The 11,255-nt window shown below is 43.2% G+C and overlaps 1 protein-coding gene across 4 annotated transcripts in view; it reads right to left on the bottom strand.

Moving 5' to 3' along the window:
- Positions 1–1,705: 1,705 nt before the first annotated feature.
- The window catches only part of ARFGAP3 (ARF GTPase activating protein 3), a 419,690-nt gene continuing 410,140 nt past the window's right edge, over positions 1,706–11,255 (bottom strand). For all 4 annotated transcript variants that reach the window (XM_085652495.1, XM_085652493.1, XM_085652496.1 and 1 more), the window contains one exon: positions 1,706–2,982. In XM_085652495.1, the coding sequence (XP_085508621.1) occupies positions 2,965–2,982 (18 nt within the window). In that variant the 3' untranslated portion in view covers positions 1,706–2,964. The remainder of the gene's footprint in view (positions 2,983–11,255) is intronic.

The raw sequence follows: 11,255 nt of genomic DNA, 5'->3' as shown, positions 1-11,255 counted from the left end.
CACGCTGTAGGTATAACAGAGGAGTTAAGAAAGGGCTTTCCTGTGATGGGTAGCCAACGGAGTATATGAAGGTGCTTAGAAATGGAAGTAAGATAAAGAAGATTCAGCACTAGTCTTGCAGCTACATTGTTAACCCTCCACCCCCCACACACACTATTCATGCTCAAGTCTATGTTAATGCCTTTTGTACACAATAAAAAACTTAGGGCCTGATTACGAGTTTGGCGCAGCTGCGCTGGCTCTCTGCCAGCACAGCTGCGCCAAACCCAAACAAGGACCGCCCGCCGTCTTAAGAGTTGATCTCGTGTACGACAGACAGTTCTTCACCTTTAATGGCGCTGCCTGGAAAACAGGCACCGCAATGGGAACGGCAAAAAAAAGTTCCAGCCCAGCATGGGCGGTAACGTCCATGCCATGCTGGATCTTTGGGGGATATACAGACAGGGTAGCACAAGTTGTTTCCCCCTGAATGTATCCTTTTGGCGGGGAGGGCCATGGTTTACCCGTTTACCATATAATTATGTGCGGTCATCAGACTATTTTGTAATGTTTGATCTACATAATGCTTTTGAAATTGACATTAAAAGAAATATGTACAAGTAAAATGATACAAACACTACATTTAACTATGCATATACACATCTACACGTGCGCTATGAACTAAACAACATAGCACATTCACATTTGAGCCTATAAACGATATTTCTGATTTAATAAAATCTTTTGATCAAGATAAGTAACATTTCTACATTTGAACAAAAACGCTGCATCTTCTAGAACTGTATTTTTCTGTGCTTAGCAAACTAGGCACGCCACTAGGCCCTAGCTCCATCGTTGTTTTCAAAGCAGCCGTGTTTTCATTTCTCATTCCGACACCACACACTGCAGAATGTGCACTGATGCTTTGTGATGACATACTTTTCTAGGTGAGATTCGAAAGAAGTTGACTAACTTGTAACTTCCCACGGTCTCCTCCTACTCAACTTAGAAACCATTCATACGAGGTTGTTATTGTTTATGCAACTAGATTCGCACATTCCCAACCGATGTCATTAGGTCAGAACAGGACAAATTAACACTCATTTAAGGAATAAGGCTTGGATGGAGGCACTAGATGAAGTTGTGTAATCCTGTACCAAGATTGGCTAGACGATTTCTACATTTGAACATCACATTATGCTGACTCTGCAGTTTGCATTGACTTCTATTATGACTTTCTCTATAATAGAGAATACATTTGGGAGTGAGCCAGTTTGCTTTGTCTCCCTTTGTCAGTTTCTCATACTTGGGACTGATTTTGCATATTTGCACATGCTACATTTACTGCTTTAAACTTTGCTGGCCTTCATGGCCATTGATTTCTGTATTTTATGCTAATTTCCATTGGGGTGATTATGATGAATTTTGACAGATTTTCAGACTGCTATATGTTTGCCTTCTCTAATGTGTCTAAAAACATTTAAGCACATCCCCCTGGTTTACATTTTGGTACTGACTCCAAAGAGCTATTTTGAAGAAATGCGGATTATTTCACTTGTCTTAGGGTGCTGCTAGGGACACACTGCCTCATATGTTCTTGAGGTTTAACACCATCCCGATCCTTTGTAGGCACTTTATCTTAAACTATCGAACAAAGATAGCGTCAACATAGTCCGCAGGAACGCCATAGTTTATCTTTTCGTAATACGAAACAAAGAAGTACAACTGTCGAAAAGTTTTGTTTATTAGGGGATTGCACTGTCACAACTCTTGAAAAAAGTTTCTAGTATGTTTTACAGTGTACAAACCTGTAGTACATTTTATGACCTGGAAACTGTTGAGCGAGTCACAAAATTCTGAACAAGTACATTTCGCTCTGCCAACACATGCTTTGCTGTCTAAAACACAGCCACATAGACTTGTTTATCATTCATACCAAAAATGGTAATTTTCCAAAAAGAAAGATTAAAGTACAAATAAAATCTAAGCACGTGTACTATACCAAGTAGAAATCAATTTCATCCCGTTACTGATTTGGTCCTCTAGTGATAAATACCTGCTATGTCTACAGATCATTCTACGACAGGGAATCCTGTCTTCAAAGCACTTAAGGAATATTGCAGCTGAGTTCCGAAGTCTTAAAAATGATCAAAAATAAATAGAACTTAGACCCACATCCAAACAAAGGGGTTGTGCAAGTCATTTTTTTATGATTCCCGTCGGAGGGTCTCGGAATTGCGTATTCCAACTAGCATCATATGATTGTCTAACCGGGAATCATAAAAAGAAGGAACAATCCAGGTTTGTTGCGATGTAAAAATATATTATACTGGAGCGTTTAATTTTTATCTCGTTCTAATTGTTCTGATTCAATGTTAAAAACGCATATGAAGCCAAATCATTCCAAGGTTGTTGATAGAACAAAGCTTGTAATGACATAAAAGGAGAAAAAACAGAGGACAGTAAATGTCTTTTCCAAAGGGGGAGGCCTGGGATGTCGAGCTATTTGGTTTCCATTTACTAAACTTCACCCTTTGGTCCTATCGTTTCATCTCCTTTTCATAGTAACAGCCTTGGGAGCTGAAATCTCGGATTTGATTTGGAAAGATAAAAGTCTGTTTATGTTTGAGGCCCGCAAGCATTTTACCACCATGTCAAGTAGGTCGAACACCAAGAGCACATTTCACTTCAGTAACAATTGAATGTTTTATATGAACCGACCTCAGGATAAAGCTAGAAGGTAGAAAAGCTTTATATATATGTTTAAGATTTGGAGTCTTAAAACTATTACTACTGGAAAAAAAGGTTACACATTTCTCTCAAAAGAATAGAAACAGAAAACACGTATAACGAACAGAAGAAAGGTCAATTCTACAAAATATTCAATAGTTTTGACCCATTCTCCATACAATTCCGGATGGTAACAATTGCTTGCTCTCTTGAGACATCCAATCAAATCGCGCACAATAGTTCTTTCCAAGCTTCTTAGGAGCCGTACCGATCCTAAAAAATAATACAAGTAAATAGATTTGTAATCATAGTATAATACATTAAAAAGTAAACATAAAATGTCACATCAACACTGTAGATACACAGACGGTCCGCAGGCATCAGAGGCTCGGATTCTAGGGTCTATTCAACCATTCATTCTCCCAAGCGGTATAAAATGAGTACTGAGTTGGGTTACAATACACATTGGTTACTAGCATGAAGATACCGATCAGTCTGAACTTGAGGCTGTATGTTAAGTTAAACGTATAAGTATAAAAATTCTATTTCGATTTTAAGATGTCCAATTACAGTCACCTTTTTAAAAGCATAAAACGAAACTTCAAGAAAAAAAACATTTATTTATTTATAAAGTTTTATATAGCGCGAACAAGATCCCGAGCGATATCAGAGCGCTTTACAATAGAATGGAAGGAAGGACATAAATACACAAATGTCATCAAGTAGGGGTAAAAAAAAAAGGCACAAAAAAACAGGATTAATCGCAGATTCCAGGACAATTGCACCATGGAGGGTAATACAATAAAACAGGTATGAACGGGCAATGAAGGGGGTCACAGTAAGCGGTAACGAGGAGCAGTAACAAAAGATGGTACAATGGACATAGAAAAACAGTGTCTTCGAGCAGATGAGCCTAGCCCAATTAGGGTAAGAATTTATTCATAAGGAATCTTTTGGCTTCCAATTTGAACGCCGTAGTTGAGGAGATTCTGCGTACTTCCGGTGGAAGAGTTTTCCATATCTTTTGGGGCAGTGCGGGAGAAAGCTTTTTGACAAGTTCTCTTTTTGGTAAGGATGAGTGGTTTCAAGAGGAAAGTATTGGCGCTTCTTGAGGCCCTTGCACCACAAAATAGCTCAAGTTTTTGCGCAAGGTACCTGGGAGTATTGAAGGGAAGGGCTTTGCGCTCCAGAACAGCAATCTTCAACTGAATTCTTGCTTCGCAGGGCAACCATTTAAGAGATTTTAGGACTAGAAATATGCGCTCATTTTGTTTGGTGCCTGTAACCAGTCTAGCCGCTGTGTTCAGTGATGCCCTGAGTGGAGCCAGGGTGTATTTGGGAAGGCCACAGCCTTAGTCCAGCCTTGGCAAGACAAGCGCTTGGACCACCTGCTTGAAATCATTTTGTGGAAGGAAAGGTTTGATATTTCCGAGTGTCCTCATCAAGTGGTTTGCTCCCTTACACACCCTGCTGATTTGATTTTTCATATTTATGTGCTTGTCCATGGTGACACCGAGAGATTTGGCTGAGTCTATCATGAGGAGTGCAGTTGAAGGCAGTGAGGTAACTCAGCCACATGTCTAGCTTGGGGGATGTGGTTGGGCGGGGAGATGAGCAGGAATTCCGTTTGAGGTGTTGAGCAGGAGATGGTTCTCAGTTAACCAGTTTTGGGTAGATGTTAGGGCAGTGTTGAGTGAGATGATGTTTTCCGGGGAAGAGATTTTCAAATAGAGTTGCGTATCATCCGTATACATATGAAAGCGAATGTTAGTGGAGTTTAATGAGTTAGCTAAAGGTTCCAAGAACAGGTTGATGAGGATAGGAGATAGGGCGGACCCTTGGGGAACCCCCATGAGAACTGGAGAGGGCTGGGAGAGAGAGTGATTTGCCTAGACTCTTTGAGATCTGTGGTGAAGGAAGGACGAGAACCATTGTAGCACCTGACCAGAGAAGCCCATCCTATTTTTCAAAATAGCAAGGAGGTTGTCATGATTAACCGTGTCAAATGCGGAGGAAAGGTCGAGGAGGATCAGGAGGCAGGATTAGTTTTAATCAAGCATTTTTAAGATGTCATCCATGACGTGAGTGAACGCCGATTCGGTGCTGTGCCCCTTTCGAAAGCCAGATTGTTGCTGGTCAAGGAGTTGGTAATTCTCTATGTGAGCACAAAGTTGAGATTGTACGCATTTTTCTATGAGTTTCGCTAGGGTTAGGATGCTGGAGATAGGGCGGAAGTTATTGAGATCAGCTTTGTCTGCGTTCGTTTTTTTTTAGAATAGGAGATACCTGGGCTGCTTTTAGGCAATCCGGGATCGTGCCTTGTGAAAGAGAAGCGTTTACAATCCTTGTCCAGGAGGGGACAATTACATTCTTGATTTTTTTGAAGATGGCCGGGGGCAATGGGTCACTGAAGTGGTTGGATGGGTTGAGATTCTGAAGGATCCTGTGCATGTCTTTTTCACTGAATGGGGTAAAGGTGCCCCATGATGCATTGTTCTTGGTGATCAGGCTGGTAGATCTACGCTTTTCTAAGAGGTCAAGGGGAGATACGGCCCTGGGGAAAGGTAGTAGGGCCTTCTTAGAGGCGAGGTCAATTGAGACGAGTGAAAGCAGCAACCTCGTCGCAAGAGGGTGGGTTGCCATCTGGGTCAGAGTGGTTTGGACCTATAACGGATTGCTGTTTGACCAATTCGAAAAGTTTCTTGGGGCGGTTTGCCGCTTGATCCAGTTGGTGTCTGAAGTAGTCAGCCTTAGCGATCTTAATTTGTTTGTAGTAGAGGCTCCTAGCCTCTCTAAGGAGTTTTAGATGGTCCGAGGAGGGATTGGATCGCCAGGAATGTTCAACTGCTTGAAGGTTGCGGCATTCCGTGTTTAAGTTGTCATTATACCAGGGTTTGGATATTTATGTTGAGGCATTTTTTTGTTGGATTGGAGCAATGGCATTCATGATGTTGGAGATGGTCGAATTGTAGGAGTCGGTGAGTGACTGCACCTCAACCAAGTCAGCTTGGGAGGTGAGGGCCGATTTACATTGGGCAGCAAGTTCATCAGAGTTTATTGATCTGAGATCCCTTTTCCATATCTTTGATTTCATCGGTTGAGCCTTCCTCAGTGACACCTACCTATTAATATAAAAGAGGATGCAGTGGTGGTCGGACCAGTCACACGGGGTAATGGTGTCCAAGGAGATGGTCTGCCCTTTCGAGATGATGAGATCTAGAGTTTCTCCTTTAATACGAGTTGGTTGGTCACAGTGTTGTCAGTTCTTGATCATTTAAGAATAATTTAAGGCAAGATACAGCGAGGTCGTTGGGGTTAGACCAGTGAAGGTTGACATCACCAAGGAAGATTTGGGACACGGTTGAATCAACATTGACAGAGATGATTTCCATTAATTGCTCGATGAAGAGGAGATTGTATACGAACACTTGCAAAAGGTAGCGTGGATTGACAAGGTTCTACGCGATAAAAATAACTTCTGATTTTTAATCTTTGGAGTAACTGACAGGTCAGCGTCCAATCCACCTTCTTGGCATGGATTTGAAACAAGGAAATCTATACTTGTGTGAACGGTTGAGGTTTACAGAAGCGACCTCGAAGAGCCTTCAATCAATGGGCCTTGGTGCGATAAACCGAGTGACGGATTATCAGAGGCAAAAGGAGGCATCAATAGCCCTTGCACAATCTGGTAACCAAGACACACACTCTTGAGTAAATAAAGACTGACATCCGTGTCTGCACAGAAGGCACATAGTATTACACATGTGAGAACAGCAAGCACCGTGGGCCAAAGAGTGACCTACAAGTGTCCACATCCTCCCGACGCGTGAGCGTGGCCCTATACCAGAGGATCCAAACCCTTTCAGTGGATTTAGGCTACTACTCTCTGAATAGGGCTAGTCGCATGGACTTCTCAAAGGCTTACGTAAAACATCTATATTGAATTTTTTATAATATTGCAACAGTTACGTATCATTTTCTATGTGTACGTCCCAAACCCCTTCACACCCGCCCTGCATCAATGGCTTACACTGTTGGCCCAACAGGCTTTCCCTCAGTAACTACAACAACGGAACGGAACGGAACTGAACTTTTTTGATTTCAATTATTGCTTTAGTACAATCACGAAATTCATCTTGCAAGTCCAAAGGAACACTGGATGGCAGTCTACACTGCGGCCAGCAGAGCTCACAGTTCGAATTCAGTCTTGATTCATGAATTTCAGAGTCCAGTAGGCAACTAACTAGAACGTCCCCGAAACCTACACATTTCGACAATGTATTCCATAAATATTTCATCTTTTGTTACCTAAACTACGGTCAGCAGAACTCACAATTTACACTGAGACATGATTTATTAATTGCAGACAGAATTGTACTCTATGTCCTCGGATTTTATCAAGAGGAAGTGACAAAACTCATTCCTCGATGTCTGTGCTACCTACTGCCTTCCATCTACATTGCAGATAGCAGGGCTCACAATTCACATCGAGTCGCAATTGCAGATGACGCAGTCCAGTAGGCAAGAGACATTGCTCCCAGTGTGGCCCATCCGGACCACGCATAATCGCTGGCTGCGCACACGCTGTATGCTTCTAATGCCCCTATCTAAGTGCAGCACAACTTATGGACCCTTTATGATACAATATTTTGTGTACAATTTCACATCTGGTGCCCCTACCTCAGTGTACCACAAGTCACGGACCCTTTACAATAGAATCTTTTGTGTATTATTTCACATCTGGTGCCCCTACCTTAGTGCCGCACAAATCATTGACCCTTTAGGATTGAATCTCTGTGTCTGATCCAATGTTTACTCTTCTACTTGTTGCCTGCACCAACCACTCCCGGAGGGCTGGCTTACACTCACCTCACACGCATCCAGCACAGACGTCACTGGACATGTGACCCTGGTAATAAAAAGGAGTCGAGCGCACGTTCCCGTACCCAGTTCCACTATCTATCTGTGTCCGTGTGTTCACTATGTATGCAACATGCTGCCCCTGGGACCTACCAGATTACATTGTGCTCTGGACAGAGTATGCAACCAACCTACCTTTGACAGTGGGAGAAAACTTTGGTTATGTAACTTTGTCTCGGTCATCGTACAAGTACGTACGTAGAGACTGGATTATTAGAGTACTGCAAGGATAGTGTATAGTGAATTTATAAGTGCGTGGGGACTGGCGGAGTGATTGTATAAGTACATATGTTGGCGCAGCCTAACTAAGACAACAAGCTTGGCTGCCTTCCATGTACCAAAAACTGAATTTTGGACTTTGCATGGCCCAGTATTGCTACAGCTGCAATACTCCACTGAATGTGCAATAAACATTAACATCCACACAGATGTGTCATGTCCACCATCTTTCTTGTGTGGAACTATGGATGAATGTAGGGTCAGTGTTTCCCCGTACCTTCCATGTTGGCCATGTTGTGGGACTTGGCTCACAGAGTGACACACTGACACTTGCAACCCGGGTGATGGCTGCACTATAACAAGAACACCCGCATGCATTTTTTTTTTAAGCATTCTCTAGCCCAAAGACAACCAAAAAGTAGCCCAAAGTAGCCCAATATTGCCACTTTGAGGAAGGAGGGGCAGGGACATCGTCAAGCAGGCAGTGAATGCATTGGAATTGATGTTGCAGCAGGCTGCCAAGTAAATATTTGTCTAATAAAGCGCTTTAACATACTAGTTTGCTGGAGCGCTGTATATATATTTATAACCTGGCAACTAGCACAAACCAAAATTTTACCGCACAACCGGGAAAAATATAGTCCAATTGTGTGTGATCTAGCCCAATCTGGCAACAGTGCTGCATCAGTTGATTCCTCACACAGCTCACAATGGAGCCACGCCCATAGCTCCGGAGTCATTCTTCGCAGCCTCACGCAGGAGTGGCATACGCCAGGCCAGCCCACTCTGCTTATGCTTACAGGGTAGGACAACAACGCTACATGGCCCAGATTTTCATTGTAGTGATCTGCTGCTCACAGGTCTAGTTGTCAGTCACTCTTTCTTTCTCTCTCTTTCTTTGTCTTCCTCTCTCTTTCTTTGTTTCTCTCTTTCTCCCTCACTTTCTCTCTTTCTCTTTCTCCTTTGCTGGACGCATGACGCACCATCTTATCTTTCTTTTTGTCTTGCAGGCTGTGATTCACAAATGGTCTAGCGATACATAGTTTTATTTGTTGTTTTGTTTTAATAATTTTTTTTATATGTAAATCCATACATGACTAAGATTCTTATTTGTCCAACCTCACAAGCATCTTCATATTAAACATTTTAGAACATTACCCAATTTGTGTGGGGTGGGGGTGAGGGAGGATGGCGGACAAGGGGCAGCTGGTGGGGGGTGTCGGAGCAGTGTTGGGTGTCCGACCTGCATGATCATTGGCTCCATTGCACTAGTTGTCAGAGACTTGCGAGCCGGCAGGCTGGCTTGTAGATGAAGAGCTGCGAGCCAACTGGCAAGCTCATAGAGGGAGAGCTGCGGCCCGTCGGTTCGCAGAGGGAGAGCTGCGGGCCGGCTCGCAGAGGAACAGCTGTGGGCAGACTGGTATAGAGAAAGGTGCGGGCTGTCGGCTTGCAAAGGGATAGCTGCGGAACAGTGATGTGGGGAAGAGGGAGTGTGAAGAGCGTATCTGGCAGAGAGATACCTGCGGTATATTTCCAGTTTTGGCTTCACAGATAAAACTGCGGGCCCGAGAACTTGCACCCGAAGAGCTGTGAGCCGACAAGTGGTTCTCAGTAGGAGACTTGCGGGCCCTAGATTGTTCTTGGAGGTATGCTGTTGATGGTGGAACAGGGTGCGTTACCTGCTGATGTAGGGAGACGCAGCGTGAAAGCGGTATCTCGCAAAGACAGAGCTCCGGTATATTAAATTGCCCCCGGGACCTTTCTTTTATATTTTCACTCGATGCGAGGCACAATATGGCTGCTAACACTTCCTGGTTTGAAGTGTTAGCAGCCAATCAGAGGCAAGCTCGTGCTCGGGAGTTAGGCACCGTCCAGATATATACATCTTTTTTCCTTTAATATCTGAAAAACTACTGAACGGATTTACACCATTTCAACAAAAGCATACTTACTGGACCAAGACCTTTCTCCCTGCCAAATTTGGCATAATTCCGTTCAGCAGTTTGACCTGTAGTCTTGTCTAAAGTTTCCAATGGAAAATGCATTGCAAAAACACTTTTTCGGACCCCTAAACTTTCAAAATATGAGCTGATCAAAAAAAGGGAAACTTTCTGGAAAATTTAGAAAAGATTTGTCAAACGACGCCAAAGTTATAAGCACACGGAGGGCTCCAGGAAGGGGGCCGCACAACCCCCCTCCCAACATGAGTGAAGCCCCAGGTCTGCGGGGACCCCAGCGGGCCCCCGCAGCCTCACCGAGCCCCCGCTATTAATTTTTAAGAAATGCCCCCCGGGACCTAGCCCATCCCCGGGGTCTCATTAAAATAAAACGCAGAAACCCGCGACCCCAGCGCGAATTGCCCCGATATATATATATTTTAAAAAAATGCTTTCTTTGGCCCCGAGGGTCCTTCTGGGACCCCCTGAGCAGGCCTAGGGGGGTCAGGGCGTTTCTACCCTGCCTCCTTCTATTGTTTTATACCTTTGTTTCTCTGTTTTTTGGTTACTCACTTCTACCGAGTCACAAGATGGCTGCCAACACTTCCTGGTTTGGAGTGTTGACAGCCAATCATAGTGAAGCTTGTGCACGGGACTTAGGCTCCGCCCAGATATCGAAACTTTTATTTTTCTAATTTCTCAGCAACTACTGAATGGATTTCCACCATTTAAAAAACAAGGTCTCTTCCTGATCCAAGCACTACCTTTTTGCCAAATTTGGGGTAATTCCGTTCAGTAGTTTCGGCTCTAGCCTTGCACAAAGATTCCTATGGGAAATTGATTTTTTGACTCTTATTCTTTGAATTTCTCAAAAACTACTGAACGGATTTACACCATTTAAAAAATAAAATAAAAAAGGTTGCTTTCTGAACCAAGCTCTACCTCTGCCAAATTTGGGGTAATTCCGTTCAGCAGTTCGGGCTGTAGCTCGTCGCAAAATTTCCTATGGAAATTAACATGGGGAAAATGTGTTTTGGGACCCCCTTTTTTTCTCAGCCCCCGCTTGACGAATCACCCGCAAACTTACAGGATAGGAGCTGACCTGGATAGACATTTTGGGAGAATTTTCGAGAAGATTCGTCAAATGACGCCAAAGTTATTAGCAAATCAAAAAATGCTTTTCCTATTGAAACTAGGTTGTAAATAAATATATATATATATATACACACATCTATATCTATATCTATATATAGTCATTCCGAAACGGTTGCAGTACCGGTTGGCTCTGCTTGTTGGTGCAGTGTGGAGGAGTAAGACCGCAACTCCTATGGAATTTTTCTTTATCAAAGAAAGATGATACTGCACTCCAGGGAGTTAAATCTAAGGATTCCTTTTATTCTTCAAATCAGTAATCGTATATCACTCCACCAACCCATTTCGCCACCAAGGTTAGCGAGTCCTATTTCCATA

This window comes from Triturus cristatus, chromosome 4_1 (genome assembly GCF_964204655.1).
Source record: "Triturus cristatus chromosome 4_1, aTriCri1.1, whole genome shotgun sequence".
NCBI lineage: Eukaryota > Metazoa > Chordata > Amphibia > Caudata > Salamandridae > Triturus > Triturus cristatus.
This window is presented reverse-complemented; position numbering and strand designations above follow the sequence as displayed.